This window comes from Taeniopygia guttata, chromosome 1, assembly GCF_048771995.1.
Source record: "Taeniopygia guttata chromosome 1, bTaeGut7.mat, whole genome shotgun sequence".
NCBI lineage: Eukaryota > Metazoa > Chordata > Aves > Passeriformes > Estrildidae > Taeniopygia > Taeniopygia guttata.
In genome coordinates this window covers 81,794,779-81,818,573 of record NC_133024.1, presented here as the reverse complement: position 1 = coordinate 81,818,573, position 23,795 = coordinate 81,794,779, and the positions used below count along the sequence as shown (strand labels likewise).

The window sequence follows — 23,795 nt, the reverse complement described above, 5'->3', positions numbered from 1 at the left end:
GTGAGTAAAGTAATGAAATGGGCGCCTCTCTATTCTGACTCTGTCCGAGGGCTGGGAGGGACCCTGCTTCTCCCCATGGTTTAAAGGAAGTAAGGATAAGGGAAATGAGGCAATGAAATCACATTGTCAAAGCATGCAAAAATACACCAAGGCAAAGTCATAGTTTCTATCCATTTTGTTCTCCATTACTGTAAGCACCACAGGGAAACAGGCTTTCAAGGACAAGGTAGGTTTGATATTGTGTGTTTTTCTTTTCTATTTTCTTTTCTATTTCTCTTTTACTTCTAAGAAGCTAGGCAAAGAAATACTGAGTTTTGTAATTTCTTATAGTTTTAATGTTAAAATAACTGTGAGTGTTGGATAATACTACCTGATAGCTAATGCCTACTTTCCTCTGATGAATGTCTCAGACAGCATTTTGATGGCATATTTTTTTCACAATCTGAAAATAATTGTATAATTGTATTTTAAAATTCGTAGTTTCCAGTATTACTGGTCACATCCACATAGCAGTATTTTGTTTGTAAAATTAAACCTGAATTACAGAATTTGAGACCCTGTGTTACTTTCTCTTGAAAACACAGTCAAATTGGAAATGTTTGGATTTTAGGTCTTTGCATCCATAGAGTAAAATCACTAAATGGAGTGAACTTCTTTAAGAGTACTGCATTTAGGCATGAGTAGAATGGAAGTATGTCAGTGTCCTTTCTCTTTAACAATTTTAATACTTTAGAAGATTTCATACACCCAATTCCCTGAAAATGCTGCAGGAATGCAGTCATAGTCTTAGCCTCATAGCACATCCAACATGGAAGCAGTAATTCCATTCCATACTTTCCAGCTGACAATGATGTCTTTCAAAATCTTTCAGGAGCAAAGCTGAGAAATGAATCTCAGGGGTCTACTTTAATGTATTATTACTCAACACAGACTTTCCCTTAACAAAATATGGTCATATAAAAAAACAAAGTATAAGTTTTGGGGTATTTTTCACTTACAAACCTTTCTTTTCATTTGCTATAAAAATCATAGAGGGATCAAAATATGATAAAATATATGGCTATGTGTTACTCATCAACAGATTATTGGACAGTTTTTATTTTCATCTAATTACGTCTCTAATCAACTGCAGTAGCATTTCAAATTTTGAATTCCTGACATGAATATCCCCTGTGGAAGTGTGCTGGGTTCAGGCTTCTCTGAGAAATACCTTGTTCTGTAGAACAGAGAGTAGCAGTAGCCAATTTTCATAGAAATTACTTCACACAAAAATGCTTTCATTTTCCCAAAGATTTTGGTCAATAATCTGCACAGGGCCTATTTGAGATATGGAAGGAAGTTTGAAACATCTCTGGGGAATATAGGACTGTTCTGCTGCTGCAACTGTTTTTCTAAGGAGAAGCAGCACATGATACTTGCACAGGTATAAGAATGAGGAGTAAAAGACATTTTCAATAATAAATTTTCAGTTGAGAAAATAATAGTGGCAGTATTTTTGTTTAGTAATTACATGTGAATTCCAGATGATGTAAGAAAGAAAAGGAATGAATCCTCTTCGATTTAGCTGACAAATGTGGATAGCTCAGAATTAGAGAGATTCCTCTGGGCTATATTTTTGGTGCATTGCAAAAAGTAAATATAGTGAAGCCTTCATTCATCTTGTCCCAAACTAGATTTAATACAATGGTCTAAAGTAGCTGGTTTTTTTCCAGGCAGTGTTAAGGCAGTATAGAATTACTGGTTCCCCTGTGAGCATCTATACAGCTTTTCAGGAGGTTAAGGTAAGACAAACTCCACCACATACCTAACAGCATCTTCAGAGTTAGATTGAAAGGTTAAAGTAATTTAATTACTTTAAAAAATTTTTAGATATTTTTTATTTCCAATATCAAATTTGTTATTTAACATATTTTACAAAGTATCTGGTCAATTATGTCTAGGATGCAACAGTTTATGCATTTTTTAATTGAAGAATGACTGAATAAAAGTAAAAATTCTTTTGGGCTCAAGACCCAAAGGGGAGATCCTGTCCTTCCCTGCTAGCAATATTGGTAACCACAAATGGTTGCAGAGCCAAATTTTCTTATCTCTGATATTTTTCTTAAGATAAGGTGTCTACATTGTTTCAGATGTCTGCCAAGAGACGGAGATAATCTAAGTTGACAAAATAGACATAAACAAGCAAATGAAAAAAAATAAAAGCACTATATGTACTTGAAATAGTGGATTGTTATGCAGTTGCATGCAATCATAATTGTCACATCTCAGTTAAGTATCTTACCTCTTTCATGAAAATAATGTCAAACTTTCAAATATATCTAAAGAGAGTAAAATATGTGAAAATAAGTTATTTGTGTCTGAAACAAAGGATGCTTCAGAAGATATTAACATACTTGCATAGGTATTTTATTATTATCGTCAAATAATACAGGAGGCAGTTTAGAAGGATGAGTACAATATAGAGAAACTAAATTAGTTTTGCATCACAAGTCACAGAAAAGACTAATAAGAATATGGTCCTACCATTTTTTATGGGAATAAACATATGCAAATGACAAATATGGAGCATATCAAATAGGAGTGGTTAAGCAAAAAGACACTAGAAAAATACATCATTCTCTCTTCAAAAATGCATCACTTCTGCAGGGATTGGCTACAGGAAACAGTCTCAGGGTTAGATTGTAAACAGCCAGCTGTCACACAGAAGAAAGTGGTGAACATCTTATTTAAATTATTAGTGCTTTGTAACTAAGGGTCAGAGCACTTCATACAAGCACAGCAGAGAGAACTTTGCCGCAGTGCTCATGGTTGGAGAATTTACATTCCACTGTAGACTGGGCCCCAGCTAAGCAACGGGTCTAAACAACGAACACCACAGTGACTGTCTCTGTTATTAACTTCCATTAAATCCCTATGCTTGTATTGATTAAAGACTCAGTTAAATCCCAGTCACATCTATGTCTTCGGGAACCATGATAGATAATCCATGGCTCAACAGAAATAAAATCATTGCCATCTTCAAGTAAGGACGAAACTACAAGACCAAAACTATGTACAGTCATATTTGCCAAGCGATAGCTAAAAAAATTGCTAAACGAGCCTGCAAAGATCTGTGTTATTGGAGCAGTTATTCAGTCTTTCTGCAGAGTGGACATGGGATATTCTTTCTGTGTTTGCAGGCATGAATGGGACAGCCATTGAACATTTTGCCTGTGTCATTTTTAATGTTTCCTTCATGAACTGCACCTGGCATGTGGGCAAGACTGCTACAGAAGACACCCAGTATTTCCTCTACTGGAGACCCCGAAAGTAAGTCGGTCTGCTTGAATATCTGGAATTGTGATTTGTGGTTGAACATATGACATTGTCAATATTTTATTGATACAATATTTCATGTAAAGGAAAGAAGATGTCACAGAATGCCAAAATTACATCAAAGATACCTGTGGAAGACACATAGGATGTCGATTTCAAAATGTGACAATAGAAAATAGCAATGCATATTTCCTGGTAAATGGGTCCAGAAGTGGACAAAGCATTCAGTCATATGAGAAGAAGATACTTCTATACCAAATTGGTAAGCATTTTTTGTTGATTTAAATTCCAGCTATATGTTAAAAGAATTAAAAATTCATCCCTGGGAAAAAGAAAACATTAAAAAAAATATTTCTTCCCATAATAGATTTGGAGTTTTTTCACTTTTTCTCAGCCCTGAAGTATAAGAATGGACAAAAACTAATGAATACAGAAACAATCTGGAATCATAGGTCAGAAAATTTTGAACATTTCAGTCAAATATTTATTCTTTGAGAGAAAGGTGTCATTTTTTAGAACTAACTAGCTAAGGATTCCTAAGTGGAACTGTCTAGATCTTGGTCTTATTATCTTGTAATGCTGTTCATCCACATAATGAAAAGAACTAGTTACCTTAATGCCTTAATGCTGTGAGCCAAAACTCCCCTTTTTTAATGGAAGAATGTTAATTTAAAAAATCTGTTTAATTTGAATATAGTATTAAAAAAAAAAAAAAAAACCTTTAACCCAAGAAATAAAACCAAACCTGCAGAAATCACAAGCTGAATTCAATAAAATGTAATAAATGGCTTGTGTTTTTAGTTTTCCTTACTGTTGCACCTGGTCCTCCAGGCTCCTCAACTGAAATGTCAAATCAGGGGGTTCCTGCTTCAGAATATGGGGACAATATAGAAATTCTGCTAAAGTTGCATTACATCTTTTTAGATCAGTTGCCTGAACATCCACCTATAGTTTTAAAATAGCAGAATGAAGAGAGCTATTACTAATCAATAGTATTTTTGATTATATTATTGTAGAAAAACTCACCCCTCCATTAAATATCACAGTGAACTGTACAGAAGCTTCTCACAGATGTAGAATTTCGTGGCAACCACCTCACACAAGTCATGTAAAAAGAAGCAGTTGTTTCAAATATGACATTTTCATAGAAAACAAGGTAAGAATAATTATGAGATTTAACAGCATTTTGTTTTTCTCTATTTCCACACATAACACCATACAACCCTGTTCTCATCCCCTCCTTTTGAAAGCTTGAATGAATATGGAATGTAATATTGCATCCTTCAAAAATAAAGTTCAAAATATTTGTGAGATTATTGTTGCTCCAACAGTGAAAAATTGAAAAAAAAAGGAGACATAACTTAGCTAACTTAAATATTTAAGAATGCAAAAGTTAAACAGACAAAAAAAACAATGGAAAAAATGTCTGAGTTGATTTGTGAATTTTAGATACTTTGTTTTAACAATAAAAATGTAAACATTTTGTCAGCCTAGGACTTTTTTCTTTTGTTTAGTGCTTTGATGCTCAATTCTGCAATCAAATTTAAAAGGTGCAATATTTCAGAGTATCAGTGGAGAGGAAAAACCACTTAGTGGAAGAACAGCTTAAATTTCACAGTCTTTAAAAGAAGGCATTTAAAATATTACATACACTTTTTTCTTTTTGAAAATCAAACATCCATGAGAGACCTTTTATTGCACAGTAACAAAAGAATAATCCTAAAAATTAAACTTTTCTCTTGTTGCTAGGCTGATGCTGAGAAAAACACCAAAAACGCATCTAAAAGAGTAAGTGTGTATTAATCGAAAATTTATGCTATATTGAAATTTCTTCTGTATCAGAGCATCTTCCAACCAAATTGGTTTGGTTTCACACTACCTGTTTGAATGTACTGCACATGCTCATTATTCATAAATTTTCTAAATCTGAAGTTTTAAACTGTTTTTTATAAAATTCGGTACAAAAACACCTGCACGTGTGAACTTAGATATTACTTCACAAAATCTTCCATTTTGCATTCTTTTTTACATCCTAACAGATTCATATATATGTAAAAATATGGATCATGATTCTGTGTAACACAAAAAAAATGTGGGGAATATTTTTTTTTTTTAATACTCTCTGGAAAGGATTGAGATGTAAGAGGCCATAAAATATTACCTCAAAGATTAGGCCAATATAAAGATGGAAGAAAAAAAATTATATAGTCTGGCTATTGAACTCTACTTCAGTTTTGAAATATCCTCTGTAACAAAGTGCCAGATCTTTAAAGAATTTTTTTCCTTTAAGTCCCTTTGCTTGGCAGAGTCTATGGAGACAGGGAAGCATCCAGCAAATTTCATCTTCATTTCATCATATTGCCCAATAATAAAAATGTTCAAACAAAAGGAACTAAGATTAAACAATCTAACTTATTAAATGATAGTTTTCTAATTATTTCACTCTGTTCTCTTCACAGAAAGATTATATCCATGTAAAATATAAAATTTTATCATAATTATATAAAAATAATGCAAAAATTCTCATTCTACTTACTTTGCATTTAGGACACCATTCCAAGTAACTCCTACCTATATGAAAGCTTCATCTCAGAAAAAAGGTACAGCATCAAAGTCAGAGCAACAGATGCAGGCATTTGTTTAGTAAGCCCAAACTGGGGAGAGTGGAGTACACCTGTGGAGTTTGGTGAGAATAAAAATCCCTTCCTTGACCTTGTTCAGTTATTACCTATCTGCCTCATTTTTTACTTCATGCTTAAAGATGGAACCACATTGATAATTGCACATTAATTTCTTAGGACAAAGGAAGTCGAAGAATTGCCATATCTCTTACTATTAGGGGGTTCTCCAATCATTCCTGGGAGACAGTGCTTCTTGCACAGGGGTAGTGAATGAAGCAGATCTTTTTGAGGTCTGTTGCCAGCTGTTTTACTTCTTCCATCTCTGCTCCTGATTGTATAATCTCCTTTTTCCTGCTGTTGCTCTCTGGCACCTTGGATATCTAAATACTTTGTAGGACTCAGTTCCTCAGGTTTCAGGTTCCTGTGGACAGTCCACATACTGTTCAGCTACTCTATTCCTTTGCATGCTACAGGGCAATGAGGTGCTGAGCTAAAGAAGCCATCCCTTCATCCAGTGTTTCACACCCTGATACAAAGCAGATTGCACATAGCTGTGGAATCATTCATGTCCTGTGATACTAACCAACACTGATGATTGCTTGGTTTTCAGGAGCACAACTTACATCTACTTCATCATATATGCTGTTTCTGATACCAGGACTGGCAGCAGGTCTCACACTTTTCCTTTACATTACAGTGTAAGCCTTATTTCTTGTGCAAAATAATTAATCTATAGTTGAAACAACACTTCTTCCCCCAACAGAAATTTTCTGGCTTCTTTTTAAAGGAGACAAGGAAGGGAGAAAATTGACACTGAGCTATATTAGGAATCATCTGCTGGATGTTCCTCAAGTATGCTCTATACTTCTGATTCCCAACTTTCTTATCCACTTGATTAATATAACACAACGTTTTCCAATACCGGGCCAAGGCCTTATATCAGTACCTCTTTCCCACCATCAGACCCTACAATGTAGAGGGGTGGTGCATGAAATTTTTTCCATGTTTTGACAACGTTTTCTTTTCACATACTTAAAAAAGTAACTTCCTATGAGTCCTTAGTAAGTCATAAAATAAATTGTTGTCATGCAAATTCTGAACAACAAAATTATAATATTGTATTCAGCCTGTGTAATTTTTAGCTACTTTTGAATTAGAAGAATACTACTTTTGTCTTAGAGAAATAAAATAGTACTTCATAAGCATTATTATATAGTATGTGTTCATGTGTTTGCAAACTAAGTCTTTTCTTAACCAAACCTTTTTGTCACTGTAGAAGGGCTTATTTGAAAAACACATCTGATACAGTACCACGGCCAAGAGACCCATTCCGTGAGCCCTCTCCAATGAACTTCCAGGTATGCTTTGTTTCCATTTGCCTGAAATTTAAAAATTTAGTCTCAAAAGCATGACCTAACTGTCAGAAAGATGCACACAAGTAAGAATCAAATTTCTTTCTTTTTCTTGTTCTTGGGATATGGACAGAGAAAGTCCACACACAAATAACTGATCTGTTTTACCTTTTCCATGATGAAATAATTGTCATCTGTCTACCTGGAGAATCGGAGAAAATGCAGTTTCACCCTGCCATCCCTATAAGTCAAATGCTGTCACTAAAATAATGCTGAGCATAAGTTTCTCAGCACAACAATAATGCAGAAGCAGTCAGGGAGAGAAGGGACAAAGAAATAGTTTTGCCATGCTAGTAGTTGGCAATTATGCTAAAGGTGGTAAGCGTTTCTAGGGTATGCTAAGCGAGAAAATAGAGCATAATGTTGAGAGGTGCTAAACTTATGTGGAATGCTGGAATGACTCATGAGAAGGAACAAACAGACAGACACTGCAGGAACTGCCCTCTAGAGAACATGTTGCAGTTTGCTGCAATTTGCAAAGTCTTTAGGTTGGCTGCAGGGAAGTCTGGAAGACAAAATTTGTCTGTAGAAATATGCTGAATTACTGGGAAGCCTTTATACATACTTTTATTTTCTCTTCCTTCATCATGTTATCTTCTCTATATTTTAAAAGACGATTTTTACAGCTTTTCAGTTGAAAAGACTTTGTTCCTCTTTGGGAGCTATATGGAGGGAAGACCTATACATGTCTACCTTGGTCTTCTAATTGACAGAGTCTTGCTACAGGTTTTATACAATAAATAACAAATTTGAATGACAGGGGATTCCTAAATCATGACTAATCTCATGCATGAAACACTAACAAAATGTTACCTTCTTCCTTTAATAGACAGAATATATTAATCTATTAAAACAAGAAGACACTGAAGAAATAGCAAATATTGAAGAATGCAAGTGAAATGAGCAACTTGATTTTTTTCAAGCTTATATACCTTACTGGCAAAAAAATAAGAGGTTTTTTATATTCTTTCACTCCTGGAAGCAGGGACAAGAGCATTGGCCATAAAGACAATTCCAAGATCTTATCTCTAAAAGACTCCTTATATTTGGTTATATTTTCTATGAACAGTTAAGTTTGAACTATTTCTGTTTGTATTATGATTAATACTGCAGTATTTCAGAAGAAAAATATTTCAGTATTGCTTTGGAAGCTATTTTACTCTTTTTTCAACAACATGCAAAAGAATAACAACTAAACGTAAGGGGTTTATTCAGGATCTTCATTGGTTCAGTGTCTCAAAAAAGGTACAGCCATACTGAGATTGTGATCAGGGATGAAATTTGACATCTGCATGAAAGCCTGCTGTATGAAGACCAGCCAAGATCAAACCTCTTAAGAAAGATCACTTGCTCATACGGAGACTATTAAAAAGTTCTGGATACAATCTTCTCATAAGTCTATTTGTTGTGTCCTGTTTTTCATCCCTTCCTATCTGTGTTAGATGAAAAAATTACTTAATATATGATTGCTAACAAGTAGCAGATGTATATACATATATGTATATGTATTGAGTGGGAAATATTGGAAATTGAGCATTTGAACTCTCCAGCAGAGGCCTGTCACTTGCTAAATTGTAAATGGTACAGGCTAGTTGTGTGCTTTTACAACATCTGGATGAAACAGAAGCATAACTGCCTGAATCCTCCAACGAATAAGGAGATATGAAAGAAAACCCTCAATTTGGGTGCTAATCACATACTTTGACTTTCCTTTTGCATGAAATTGAATATGAGTCAGTCCTGCCCTGGTAGCCAGGAGGGTCAACCTTGTCCTGGGCTGCATCAGGCACAGCATTGCCAGCCAGGCAAGTGAGGGGATTGTCCTGCTCTGCTCTGAACTGGGGCAGCCTCACCCCAACTGCAGGGGGCAATTCTGGGTGCCATAACATAATAAAGATATAAAGCAATTAGAGAGTGTCCAAAGAAGGGCTACAAAGATGATGAAGGACCTTAAGGAGAGGCTGTATGAAAAGTAGTTGAGGCCATTTGGTCTGTTCAGCCTGGAGGAGACTGAGAAGAGACCTCATTGCAGTTACAACTCCCTTGTGAGGGAAAGCAGAAGGGCAGGCACTGATCTTTTCTCTTTGGTGACCAGTGACAGGACCCAAGGGAATGGCCTGAAGCTGTGTCAGGAGAGGCTTATGTTGGGTATCAGGAAAATGTTCATCACCCAGAGGGTGTTTGGGCACTGGAACAGTTCCCCAGGGAAGTGGTCACAGCACCAGCCTGACAGAGCTCAAGAAGTGTTTGGACAATGCTCTCAGGCACATGGTGTGACTCTTGGGGCTGTCCTGAGCTGGGTGAAGAGTTGAACTCAATTACTTTTGTGGGTCATTTCCAACTCAGGGTATTCTATAATTCCATCAAGTCTCAAGATGGTTAAAGTCATCTCAAGTAGCTGAAATCTCATCATGGAAAATAAATTCTTCTCAGTGATAAAATTCCACTAGATCAGGTTACTGTCAAGACACCATCTTTGGAACTAAATTTTTCTATGGTTCTGTGTTTCTAAATGAGCTTTCCATAAAAATTTATTTTTAATGTCTTTTTAAAACAGAACCAAAGAAGGATCCTTCTACTTAAGTTATAATTGAAAAAAGATAAAAAACACCTGCATTAATTGGAAAACTAAAGCCAACACTCACTGTAATCTAAGGACAATTAAACAGATACAATCTATTGGATCCTCTCCATCTTGCTTCACACAGAGTGATCACGGCCATTGGTGCACCCTTTACATCCCCAGTGCTTTCACTGTGAAAGCTGCTGAGACAGAAAAGTCATTAAGAAAATTTGTTCACTACCAGCATACTAATATATATATATGAAATACTGGAGGTGGTAGTAGGTGTGGAACTAAGGTATCACTTTCCCATCCCTGGGCAAAGACCTCAAAATCAGTGGGAAGAATGGTCAGGCTTTAGAATCTTTTAACTAAGGTACTTGGATGCTCACACAGGAAGAAGTCCTTTATTCTGGTGTCCTATGGCTATTCCTCTGTTCTGTTCTAAAAGCTAGAAAGCTCTTGATGCAAGGAAATATTTAATGGTCTACTCTACTATTTGTATTTTTGTGACATACACAAAAGCTGTAACACACCAGTACAGCAAAACACCAGACAGCTCTTCTGAACACTCCTGTTTTTGTTGGAGCAATAAATTATTCAATTATTCTTCAAGGTTTTGTGAGTTTTAAGCAACATTTGGTTTGATACTGTTTCTGCAATGACTTCACTCCCTGTAGAGGCAAAAGTCGGTAAACAGTCCTAGTGTCTCTGCCCAGGTTTCTCTTTCCTCCTTTATTCTTTTTTCTCTTCCTCTTCCTCTTTCTCTTTCCCTTCTTATTTTGCTTCCCACTCCTGAGTGATATCAAGGCCACTCAAGTTGTCTGGTCTCTGAAAGATGACAGCCTTTGGTAGCACCCTTAGTAGAACCCTCTTTTCTTGGGAATTCTTAAAATATATTTCATTTGTTTGCATTTTTGAAAGCCTTAGGTAAGGAGTTTGCTTAAATATAGACAAGTAAAGAAATCCCCTGGGTAGGACAGTTCCCTTTTCTGCAAAAACACCACTGACCTTCTGGGTGTTTGGATTGTTCTGCTGCAGTAATTCCAGTTTGAAGACAAAGTAGCCGAATCAAAACCTCAAACTCCACTCTTCCTCACTGTGTTTCAGACATACATAATCTAAGAGAGCACACAAAACCACACTGCTTCCCTGCTGCCTTCTCTGCAGGCTCAAGGGATCTTCATAGTGGGAGTATGGAAAAGCAGGCAAAGGAAAATTCTGACTTCCTTAAGTTTCCAGAGTACCATTTGACTCTCCATGACATTTCTTGCAGCTCTGGTGTTATTATTTGGGTACTTGTCACTCCCCTTCTCCATGAAATGCAGTATGTTACCACCACAAAATTGAGTGCTTTCTTCCAAAGATGAGGACGCAATGAACTGTGGGGATTTACATTTTTTGTGATCAGAAGTCCTTTCTTCTGTCTATACAGCACAGTCAGTGTTAAAAAAAAAATATGTACATGGTTATGTATGGAATTTATTTAATCTGGAAGTACAGTGAAACTTCTGAAAAAGGACTGCTTTTTCCTCCAAACAACTGTAATGGGCTCAGACCTGATGTCCAAGCTTTCATTTGCTTTGTCTGTAGACTTCTATAATGTGATAGAGGTAATCATAATGATTCTCACCAAAATGAGCTGCGCATTTTATTAAATCTGCTTTTTGGTAGAATATCCACCTATACATACATGCTTGTCATTCCCACCCTTTGTCTCTTAGATATGCTCCAGAAAAACTTTGTCGCAGCATGTGAAGAGAGTGAATGTCCATGAACTGGTCCTTGTAGAGCCAGCATTGCCTTAGGTCTTTACCTCTGAAACCACAAAGACCAGGCAAGGCTCTGTTGATTCTTTCATGGTTCTTGATTCTATGGATGACTGATGTTCTGGATGCTCAAAGTGAGTTGCTCATCTCCTCACTTAACACTGAATTATTAACAGATGTGATTAAATGCATGAACACAACCAGAGAGTGACAATACATCAGTTCTTTTTTTGTGCCTTGCTCTATGTTTTGAGTACTGCATGTGAGCAGAAGTGAGGTAATTTTTTTTCCTTTTTTTTCTTTGTCGTAGACAATAATATTGCAGTCAAAAAGTTTCCAATATGATGAGTAGACTTGCTTCACTTCACCTGTTCACTTTATACAACATGTGTTGAGGAGAAGAAGGCATGTCAGATATGCACTTCGTGGTGTTAGCTGGCCTCAGCAACTCATTATAACTAATATTTACAATCAACATGAGATAATGAACCCACAAAATGACTGCCCACTTCTAGCACATCAGTCATCAATTTCACACTCCAGCCAGATCCAGGAAGCAGAAATACTCATAAGCCTGGACATTTCTGGGTCTCTAGAAGGTAAGCTCTCTTTGTCTTCAAGGAAAGACGGCACTGAGCTACCTTTGGCTTCCTCTCTTGGACATAGCTCTATCCTAGACATCTGTGAATAGCTGATACATAAGAACTACTGCTGATATGGTTAAATCATTCCATATGCCAATACAGAATCTATAGGATTGGAATGACCTCAGCATTTTGATAGAGTCAATTCCTGGAGCATCCTGGAAGATTGTTGGGCAGCAGGTGATTTTGTCCAAATATAGTAGCCAAGAAATGGGAGTGTTAGAAAAGTACATGGACTGTTCTCTTTCCTACAAGTTTTTAACTCAAAGCAGAAAGGATCTGCATGTTTTTAAGAAGAAAATATTGACATATCTTGGTGTTTGAAAAATGCAATATTTTCTAGTGATGCTTCAATTTCAATGTGAAAAAATGAAATTACTTTACATGGATTTTAAATCTCCATATTAAGCAGATTACATTGCCTTCTGTGAAATAAAGCCTTTCAGGGTATATAGGAGCTTTTGATGTTTTATACTGTTTATAATAACCCTCTTCTTTAGAAAATGCATGGCTGTGCCCCAAGAAGGTAAAAAACGCTCAACAGCAGGACCTGGAGCATCTGTTTGTAGTTGGAAGTTTGCTAACTCAATTTTTTTCTGTTTTAGTGGCAGTTTGTAGTTTGGCTATTTTCGCACCGGGAGAAATGAATTGAGGACAAACGCACATCACATTTTTTGACAGTGATATATCTTATCTGAAGACATCATATCCAAGATTTGAAATCCCCTTTTGTCCATCTGCTTAGAGAATAATTACAGTTTACACTGTCATTTCCCTGAGAACCCCCACAGACCTGGCTATCCTTGCCCAGTCCCTGAAGCTTCCCCCATCCTGCCAACCTGGGCCCACCCTCAAACCCATGGCCCATCCCAGTCCCCAAGGATGTGCCTGGTGGTCAGGCTTGAGGCTGCCCTGGATCCACAGCTGCCCTCCATGGAGAACCCCCATCTTCCATCCCCCAGAGATGGCTTGAACGGAGAGATGCTTTGTACTCCTCAGTGTTGTTTAGAGCTCGAGAGAAATACCTGTAAAAGTAAATTTATGCACTTTCTGGATTCCCAAGCACCCCCATACTCTGGTGCAACAAAAGGGGAAATTTAACCAGCTAACTTCTCGTTCACGTTATAAGAAATCCCGAGTTGGGCAATCACAAAATTTGTGATGAATCATGGGGGAAGTGATGAACATTTATTTTGCAACACTTCCGATGGTTCCGATGGTTCCCCAAAACACAAGCAACAAGGGAGACAGCCCTATTTATAGTTATACAGCTTTTTAAAATACAGTCTTTCCATCTTCTCTGAACCTGAAGATTATAATAGAAAGATAAACAAGGTAAAGACATTTTGAAATAAAAGGTAGGTCCATCTTTTTCTTTCCAATTATTTTGTTTGCTGAGGTATTTACTGAGTCTCTAGGAAGTCCAAGACTGGAGGGGTGTCTGGATGACCGAGACAAAATCTAAAAAGCTGTCAGACGATTATATGGAACTAAATTGAATGAAGTCGTTTTTACAAATAAAGTACCAGCTGCATGCTAAGAAAGATCCCAGACAAATTTTTGTTTTTTACTGGGTTTAGTACTGAATTTTTAGAAGTGAGAGACTGTTCCTCAGTCCTAGAATCGTATTTACAGAATGATTTGGGTTGCAGAGGACCTTGAAGTTTATTTAGTTCCAACCCCTTCAGGGATGGGCTCCAGTACACCTGGTTGCTCAATGCCCCAACAAACCCAGCCTCGAATACTTCCAAGGATGGTGCATCCAAGATTATCTGGGCAACTTGTTCCATTGCCTCACTGCCTCACAGTAATGGTTTTCTCCCTTGTATCTGATCTACATCCTTGAAAACACATGAACTAACACCCTCAGCAAACTTACCACATTGACAATCAACATTGGGTAACTTGAGTTGAGGGATATGACTGTGACATATTTTGATATTTTCTGCTTGCAGATATTTACCCACTTGCCTGACATCTATTCATCCTTAACTTTGTATATAGCAGAAAAACAATCTTTAGACCTTAAAATAGCAGCCATCCAATGTATGTCTATAAAGTTTATGCAGTGCTCCTAAGATCACCAGCTCTTTTATCACACAAATTGTTTTGTTGCAGCTATAATCACATCTTTGGAGGATTTATCCATAAAAAAATTCTTCATTGAATCTAGCAGGGCAAATATCTTCCAGTGTTAGCAAACAAAATTAAATAAGTAATTCCTAAACCAAACAATAACCAGCTGGAATCTAACATACCTAAGTGTGTGCCATGGTCCTCCAGCTTGGAGAAGTCACATGATTTTTTCTCATCTGTGTTTGCAGGCATGAATGGGTCAGCCATTGAAAACTTCTCCTGTGTGATTTATAACATCTTCTTCATGAACTGCACTTGGCAGGCAGGAAGGGATGCTCCAGCAGACACACAGTATTTTCTCTACTGGCAGAAGTCAAGGTAAGTAGATCTCTTTGGTCCAGGGAATTCTGATTTCTCATTCAACACATCACAGTACCTGTGTTTCACTAAAATACTTTTCTGTATGCAGAGATGAAGAGGAGAGGGAATGTGAGCTTTACATTAAAGATGAAAATTACAGAAATATGGGATGTATCTTCCAAAATGTGAGCATAGGGATTGAAAAAGCTTACTTCCTGGTGAATGGGTCTAGCAAAGATTCCCTGATCCAGTTCTATGATGAGTACATTGACCTGTATAAAATTGGTAAGTAAATAATTTATTTCAGCTTTATTTTAATTATTGTATGAAAATAGTTGGATACACAGTTCCCTGAGAAGGAATTGTGTATCCTGTCTCAGTAAGAGACTGTGGCTTCCTCAAGAAAACCTATTCCCCAAGCAAAGGACAAAGAGGGTAATTAAACAGGAAAGCTCCACAGCTGATTTCTGTCTCATATTCTTTAGCAACTTATTCTTATGAGTTTTAGGTTTTTCTCAAGCAAAGTCTACAGGACTTAAAAAACTGTACTTTCCCCTGCTGTCCTTTCAGTGATGGCCAAACACCTCTCAACAGAAGAGAGAGCAGACTTTTTAGAAATTTATCTGAGCACTAATTTCTGCTTTTCTTTGCCATTGGGGATGATATACAGGACATCATGCTCTGGAGTAAATGAATTAAGACATGTACAACATACCTTAGGCATGCGGTGCTGTACTTGAAAGTATCCTGTGCAGTTACTGTTACTGCAGCAAAGTCTCACTGGAAATGTCACAGATGGTTCTGCTATTGTGCTAAAAGATTGAACAAAAAAGGCTTTGTTCTATAAGAAGAAATTGAGCTGTAATGTCACTCATGGCAGATAAAACAAGTTTGTTCTTTGACCAAGTAGCCCATCACAAACGGGTCAGGCCTGTTCCTAAAGACTGATGTAAAGCAGTATTCTAGCTGTTGCTAAACTTTCCTCTATCAACCTTTTGTCACCCTTTCTGCCATGAGTGACTGTCTTCTGCTGTTCCAATAATCAAGTCATTGGCATTGATCAAAATATAAAGGTCCTCATACTTTTGCTCACATCTGTGAAATGAGGATGAAGAAGTTGTCTAGACTATTAAAAATGGAGTGTCTTTCTTAAATTTGTATGGCTATTTCTTTTGCAAGGAGGGAATAAACTGCATAGTTCACAACAGATTGAAGGCAACACTTTCATATCACAGAAGAATCATGAGGAGGCTTAAATCAAAAAAAAATCTTTGAATTTCTTACTTTAGGGATAGCAGCACCTAGTTGAGCCACAGTAATAAACATTCTCCTAAAACAAAGACAGTATTTTACCTTGCTCCTCTAGAAAAATAAATGGAGGGAATTGTTTCTTTCTATGCTCCTATATCATGTTCCCTGTCTTACTCCCTTTTTTCCCCCCTATGATCCTGTTTACATGATTTAGAAAACTTTGGCCTTTCAACTATTTCTAATAGGTCCTAAGAAAATAGATACAAACAAGTATCTTTGATAGAGGTGTTACTTGCAATTTCACTCTCTTTCATCAAATCAAAAAGTGATCAAGTGATTTTAATTATTTGAATTCTTGGTTATATCATTTCAGAAAAGCTCATGCCTCCATCAAATATCACAGTCAACTGTGATGAAATTAAAAATGATTGCATAATTCAATGGCAACGGCCCCAAATAAGTCATTCTAACAAAGACATGTGTTTTAAATATGGAATTGACATAAAGTATAAGGTAAGAATATCTTCACATACACTTAACATTAATTCATATATTTTCATTTACCAAAACACATGAGTGAACAATAAATAAGTCTCTCTTCTACAATGTAGCTTTCCCCATACATAGCACCCTATTCATTGTGACTGCACTTTTCAGGTCCATATCAAATCCTGCTCTGCCATACTGCCCCATTTTTATATTTTTTAATCCCTGCCTCCTTGAGTAAGACACTGCTGGAGAGACACTGGATGTCTGGGACAGTCCCAGAGGAGAAGCATGGTTAATCAAGATTCAAATATATCACAGCTTTGTCTGTGACAGCACTTAGAAAAGGCACTTCTTTCACTAAAACTTGTTGGAGTTGCCCTGGATTGGAGTATTTCCAGTGGAAACTGGATCTCTGTGGAAGGGCAGAGCTGGGCTTTAAAAAGTGGAAAAAGAAATGTGTATTCACATAAGAATTTTGAGTTAATATAAATGAATTAAATAACTCCATGTATGAAATGAAAACAGCTTACCCAGATATAAGCATCACACCTATGGTCCAAAAGTAGAAGATTTATAATGATAAACAAAAGGAAAATAAATGTGACAGAAAGCAGAAAGGTAGTGTGGTTAAGGACAGGACTTGACAAGTCTTTTGGCAGCAACAAGGAAGGGATGAGATTGCCGGGCTCCGCTGCAGGGGAAGATGCAAACCACTGCGGCAGAATTGCACCAAGAGGCCACAGGGTGGCAGACAGAGACTACAAAGGAAAAAAACCTTCCTGAGCTACAACCAGATTTGGCCACCTACTTAGCGGCTGATTGAAGGCATTCTGGAATTTGGAATTTCTTATTCTGGGTTGGGTTTACTATTTCACAGACGTGTCTTTGCAAGCCCAGCTAAATGCCGTGAAACAACATTACCTCTCTGAATCACTTGGCTGTTGTAACAAAGAAACATTATTGAAAACTCTGCCTGACATTGGAATAAAATCTATTGCAGTAAAGCAATACATACTTTTTAATAACTTTTAATATATGTAATACTCATTTATAAAAAATACTCAATTCATACCTTGTCTGAACTTTCTAGCTTTTTTTCATCATCATTAACAGTTTTCACCGAGCTAATTATGTCAAGGTGCAGCAATTATTCCAGCAATTGAGCAGTGTAGGCTCCTTTGACACTTATCAGATGCAGCTATAATAACAACTTTGGAAGATTTATCCATAAAAAATTCTTCTGACAAATTTACTGCTTTGTCACTGACAACTCTGCTGGTCTGTCCTCTGATGCCTACACACAAGTTCTCTTACTGGTTCATTACTTATGCCAAGACAGAGCCCTGTGCATACAAGGCACTCCTTTAGACACAGTAGAAGGCCCAGTCACCCAAACCTGTTTGCAAGGACACAACCACCCTCCTTGGTGAGATGTATCCCATGCCTGCCCAGTAGCCCCTCTTTCTCAAAAAGGAGCCCAAGGTCATAGAAGGCAAAGCCCTGCCTGTGACAGCAGTTATCAGCCAGGTGTTGACCTGCTGGATGACTGCAATTCTGCTCAAGCTTTCCCTCTCACTGGAAGGCCTGAGGAGACACCATCTGGTCTTCCTGCTCTTCACCATCCCCCTAGTGTTCTGTAATCACCCCTGAAAGCTTTCAGGTTACCCCTGCACCAATAAAGAAGAAAAGGGGTTGGTTCATTGGCCAGGTAGTTCTCCTAGATTGATCCCTGTGCATAATTTAGCTTGACTGCAGATACTAGAAGGTGTCTGGGAAGCAGATTGCTTTATAAAATCTTAGAATGGTTTGGGTTTGAAGGGACCTCAAAGGCCATGTAATTCAATCCTCTTGCCATGGCAGGAACATCTTTCCCTAGACCAAGTTACTCAGAGCCCCATCCAGCCTGGCCTTGAACACTTCCAGGGACATGCACAGCTTCTCTGGACAGTCTGTCCCAGTGCCTCACCAGCAGCACCATAAAGAATTTATTCCTAATATCTAATCTAAACCTACCCTCCTTCATCTTAAGGCCATCCCCCATGTGCTATCAATACATATCCTTGTGAAAAAATCCCTCTTAAGCCTTCCTGTAGGACCCTTTAGGTGCTGGAAGGTGCTGGAAGCTCTCCCCAGAGCCTTTTCTTCTCCAGGTTGAACAGCCTTCTGCACAGATGCCACATGAGCATAAATGCAGTTATTTGAAAAAATAAGTCTGGATTAATTGAGTTTTATTCTAAAATGGTGTATTGCAAAATAATTACAAAAATACATATCTAGTTGTCTAATGGAGAGGACATAGTCTGCAGTCATTTGTTGTGTGTTGGCAGTGCATTATGTGGTAGTTTTAAGGACTATTCAAATGAAATGAGCAACTTTTTTTCTATCAAAAATGTAGTGGAGGGCAACCTAAAATATCTGTGAATCCATGCTAGTTGCAAATATTTTCATCCAAAAGAAAACAAAATATTTACATAATATTTGCAATTACATAAAATGGCACTTATTGTAATGTTAAAACATTAGATGCAAAAAAAAAAAGTTTATTTCACAGATTTTTTTTTTCCTGGTGTCTGTAAGAATAAACTTATAGTTTTCATGTAGGTCAGGTTTGCTTTGTGTTTCAATCTGAAATAAAATTTATATCTCAACTGTGACAACAAGGGAAACAAATATCTTTCCATTGCAGAATTAATTGCTGTATAAGCTTGGCATTGTAGATGAATTTGATACTAGATACTAAATGTTAGACAAATCGCAGTTCTTCTGAACAAACCATAAAGTACATAAGAAAGAGAATGCAGAAAAATGGGACAGTAGAGAAAAATTAATTATGATTGAAACATTAAACAAGCAATTATAAAAATAAAGTCAGTTGCTTTTCTTTTTCTTTCAATTTACAGGATAATCCTAAAAGAAAACCCATATACAGTTCCACACAAGTGAGTCTATTTCTTTATTAATCAGCAATACATGTTCATTTCATTGTCAACTGTGAAAAGTAAATAGTCTGCAAATACCTTTAAATCAGTATGTGCTCAGTGTCCTATGCTTTATGGAAACCTTATTTATGGATTACTTAATACATCAAACTGCTAAATCATCATGGCATGTGCAATTTATTATACATTCAGGGTAAGAATTTTATTGCTGTTCTGTAAGTATTTTGAAATATCTCCCATTTTTCATTATACTGTCCACTCTCCTTCTCAAATATTTGGAACAGACTTTGAAGTTACACATCACTGACTACAGAGAAAAGGTAAAGTATCTCCTAGGAATTCAGTTTTGTTTGTGAAAAACATAGACCACAAAAGTCCTTTTGGGTTGAAGGTTGTCATCCAGGTATGCTGCACCTCCTTTTGCACATCCACCTCTATGAAAAAGACACCAAGAGCGAGAGTATTACATTAAATTCTGGTAACACTGAGTATTGCTGTCATCTACTTATTTTACAGGTTTGGCTGGAAAGTTATGCTTTTTCTGAAAATTCATAATGCAGAGACTGAGGCAGGTGCACAGACACCTTATTCCTCAAATCTCTCCGTTCCAGCAGCACTAAAATGAGATGGTTAAAGATGGTTTTCTACCTATCTATGTGCTTAGGGAAGTTATCAATAAATCAAACCATATCATAATAAATCACAGGTTATACTTTTATAGTGTAAAAGATGAAATGCTTCTAGATGTAAAAATTTACGAGTGTCACGTTATTTTTGAGATAAATATTTGTATATAAATTTTTATATTATATGAATAATAATAATGATTTTTTTTTCTCTGTAACAGCAGTCTTCTTTAATAAACAATGTTTTCATAACCTCTTAAAAGTTTCACTGGTAAATGGCACATGCATATTGTCAACACAGGAGTGGAACAAAGAAAAGCATCTCAGTTTTTTGCATGTTTTTTAGGAAGGGGGAAATAGTAGCATATTTCTAAGATCAAATACAAGAAAGAAGTATGTCTTGAGAATGAGAGCATCTGGCAGTGCCTGCTTTGTGAACCCAGCCTGGGGGGAATGGAGTGCACCTATTGAATTTGGTAAGAACAAATCCATGCCCTGGGCTACTCTTCCCCCCAGCAATGTCCTGTCTACCTCACACATTGTCAGACACCTATGGACACACACATGTAAAAAGGATTGGCAAATGTTTTGCTTCATGCCACACAACATTCTAACACTGGAAATAGCATTAAAAATTTCACCTTTGCAGCTGTAGTAAGTTCCTGCTTACTCCAGGGGGTGGACAAATAGGATCAATGTTAATTCTTCCCATCAGATATTTTTGCTAACATGATAAATGACAGAATTCATTTTTATACTGAGTGAAAACTTTCAGACTGACATTCACCACAGTCAATCACTGCAGCAGATGTTTGACACAGCGTGAAGTTCAGCAAGACTGAGTTCAAGGTGCTGCACCTGGGTCAGGGCAACAGCTGGTGTCAATATAGTCTAGGGGATGAAGGAACTGACAGTAACTTTCCTGAGAAGGATGTGGGGATGTTGGTGGATGAGAGGCTGGACAGGACCCAGCAATGAGCACACACAGCTCAGAGAGCCAAACGTGTCCTGGGCTACATCCAATGCAGCATGGGCAGCAGGGGCAGGGAGGAGATTCTGCCCCTTTGCTCTGGTGAGACTGCAGAGACCTGCAGGGCTGCGTCCAACTCTGAGGCCCCAGCACAGGAAGGCCTGTTGGAGCAAGTCCAGAGGGTCACAAGAAAGATCAGAGGGCTGGAGCACCTCTCACAGTCTGAGAAAGCTTGGGTTATTCTACCTGGAAAACAGAAGGCTCCAGAGACACCCTGTTGCACTTGTCCAGTACCTAAAGGGGCTACAAGAGAGCTGGAGAAAGATTTTGTGCAAGGACATGTAGTTATAGCTCAAGGAGAAATGGCTTTAAACTGAAAGACTGTAGATTTAGGTTAGATTTTAGGAAGAAATTCTTCACTATGAGGGTGATGAGGCACTGGCACAGGTTGCCCAGAGAGGTTGTGGGTGCCCCATCCCTGAAAGTGTTCAAAGCCAGGCTGGGGCTCTAAGCTGGGGCTCTGCTCTAGTGGAAGGCATCCCTGCCTAAGGCAGAGTGGCTGGAATTAGATGATCTCTAAAAGTCACTTCCAACCCAAACTATTCTATGTTCTGCAATTCTATGATCTATTCCTCATATGATTGCTACTACTACTACTACTACCACTGCTATTACTACTAATTTATGAATGGTTCTCTTTCAGGAAGTGAGGAAATTATATCTTCTTCAATATGGATTTTTCTTGGGGTAGCAGTTGCAACATATTTAATGGCGATCATCACAATTTTTTTCTGCAAAAGGTAATTTATTTATCTTATTTTCTCTGTGTGTGTAACATCTAAAGCTTTTAAACAAATAAAGTGGAGGTGTCTCTGTAGGATAGGTAAAAGAAACCTCATAAGTGAAATAGAAACAGAAAATAAAGTATATTCTCCTATATGATGCATTTTGCATAGAAATATACAGTAATTCAGAGAAGATACGTCTCTCTAAACTTTTAAAAGTTAAAATTTTACCCCCATTTTTCACTGTTTGTAGTAACATAGCAGGAAAAATTTCTTTTCTGTCAAAGAAGGAAATTTACCACTAGTAAATCTTTAATTAAAAATGAATCTATTACCATCCAAATTATTAAATTTTTGTCATATGTTCATTCTGTGTTGAGATTAGCTATATTTTCAGGTCACTTCTAAGAGTGAAGAGGAATATGAGAGCTGGTTCAAGGATGCAATGGTGTTTTCACATTACAGTTATTCAATTTTAATTTTATATTCAATACGTTTTGATTTCCAGGACTGGCTGTTGGAAGGCAGCATTCCCACAGATCCCGGGACCAAAACCTGATTTTTTTACACTGGCTGATACAAACCCAGAGGTATGTTCTCTTTCTATTTTTATATTAAATGTGTGAAATACATACAGATTATACTGGCTGAATTTGTAAACGATAAGGAACTCATTATAGAGGGTCACTCTTCTCTTTGCTGTATTCTGAAGAAAAATAAAAGAAAATCAGCAGGCGAGTTTTTTAAGGACAGTCAATTGCAGTGCTCTTGCAGAAGCACGGAGTTCCTCCCATTCCAGTCTCACGGGTGCAGAGGTTCATGCTCCCATCGTTAGATCCAGGCAGCAGGAGGGGCTGCTCACTTTCCCAACACAAGGACATGGACAATGTCCCAACAGGGCACAGAGAGGCAGCCAGAAACAAAACCAGCACAGCTGCCTCTACCAGTGCCTCATCAACACCAGCAGCAGTGTCTAAAATAGGTCCTAGATATCACAGTCCTCCTGCTACTCCCCATCCGAGCAGGGCTGAATTTGCCAGTAAGATTAGCACATCTCCTCGCTCTCTTCATCTACAACCACCATAAAGTTCCTCACACCTCACCCCAGTGTCTGAGCCCTGTGTCCCTCCATGTGCCCCCCTCCAAGCTGTCCCCTTGAATCCCTCCAGGTGCACACCTCACCTACTTACCCACTAGCAAGTTACACATGCAGGAAAGAAAATAAGGTGACACAGAAAACAGTTCAAAATATGATTTTGTAAGGAAACAGGACAGACTGTGGTGGTCACACAGAGCAAAAACAGGTGAAATACTCTCAGAATTGTGCGTACGTCAAGGCCAACCTAACATTATGTATAAAACTGATGAAAGTTTTCATTTTCCTTTCAGCTGATGGAGAGCAAAATACAGTCAATATCATCTGAAAATGAAGAGATAGTATCAGTACCTTGTGAGATAACAAAGAAAAATGGAGGAGTCTGAAAGTGCATTTCTTAGACAACTGTATATCCCTATGGAAAGTCTGGAATAATATATAAGCTTTCTTTACTTTCTTCTTTTTCTTGCATAAAAGAGTGATGCAGCCAATTGAGAATGATACCTCAAATGCAATAGTTTTAAATGCCATTGTATTTGCTTTTAGTTTGGGCTAATTTTAACTATTCAGGTAAATTATCCTTATTGGATACCTTCTATTTTGTAAATAAAATTATAATATTTTATTCAACAAGTTTTAGTTACATTTTAATCTTAAGGAAAAATAATTGTCTTTTTGTCTCATATTAAAAAGATTAATGATTAATTTATTGAGATGAATACATTTTTTTTAAATTCTGATGCCTGAATTTCATTGTTCTACTGTCAAAAATGGGTCAGTTCATACTAGAAATTTCTTTAAAGCTCTTCAAGTACACATGGGAAACTAGCAAAATGAGATTTGCTCAGATTTTTACACTAGACATTTGAACATTGCTAT

General features: G+C 37.2%; 1 protein-coding gene across 1 annotated transcript; it reads left to right on the top strand.

Moving 5' to 3' along the window:
- Positions 1 to 98: 98 nt before the first annotated feature.
- LOC101232863 (interleukin-5 receptor subunit alpha) lies at positions 99 to 23,621 on the top strand. Its single transcript, XM_041717218.2, has 15 exons — positions 99 to 226; positions 1,713 to 1,781; positions 3,180 to 3,309; positions 3,402 to 3,577; positions 4,332 to 4,471; positions 5,065 to 5,103; positions 5,863 to 6,001; positions 14,649 to 14,778; positions 14,870 to 15,045; positions 16,385 to 16,524; positions 19,401 to 19,439; positions 20,412 to 20,541; positions 21,739 to 21,835; positions 22,329 to 22,410; positions 23,210 to 23,621. Exons 3-15 carry the CDS (start codon positions 3,182 to 3,184, stop codon positions 23,300 to 23,302), a joined length of 1,509 nt encoding a protein of 502 aa, XP_041573152.2. The 5' UTR covers positions 99 to 226; positions 1,713 to 1,781; positions 3,180 to 3,181; the 3' UTR covers positions 23,303 to 23,621.
- Positions 23,622 to 23,795: the final 174 nt, after the last annotated feature.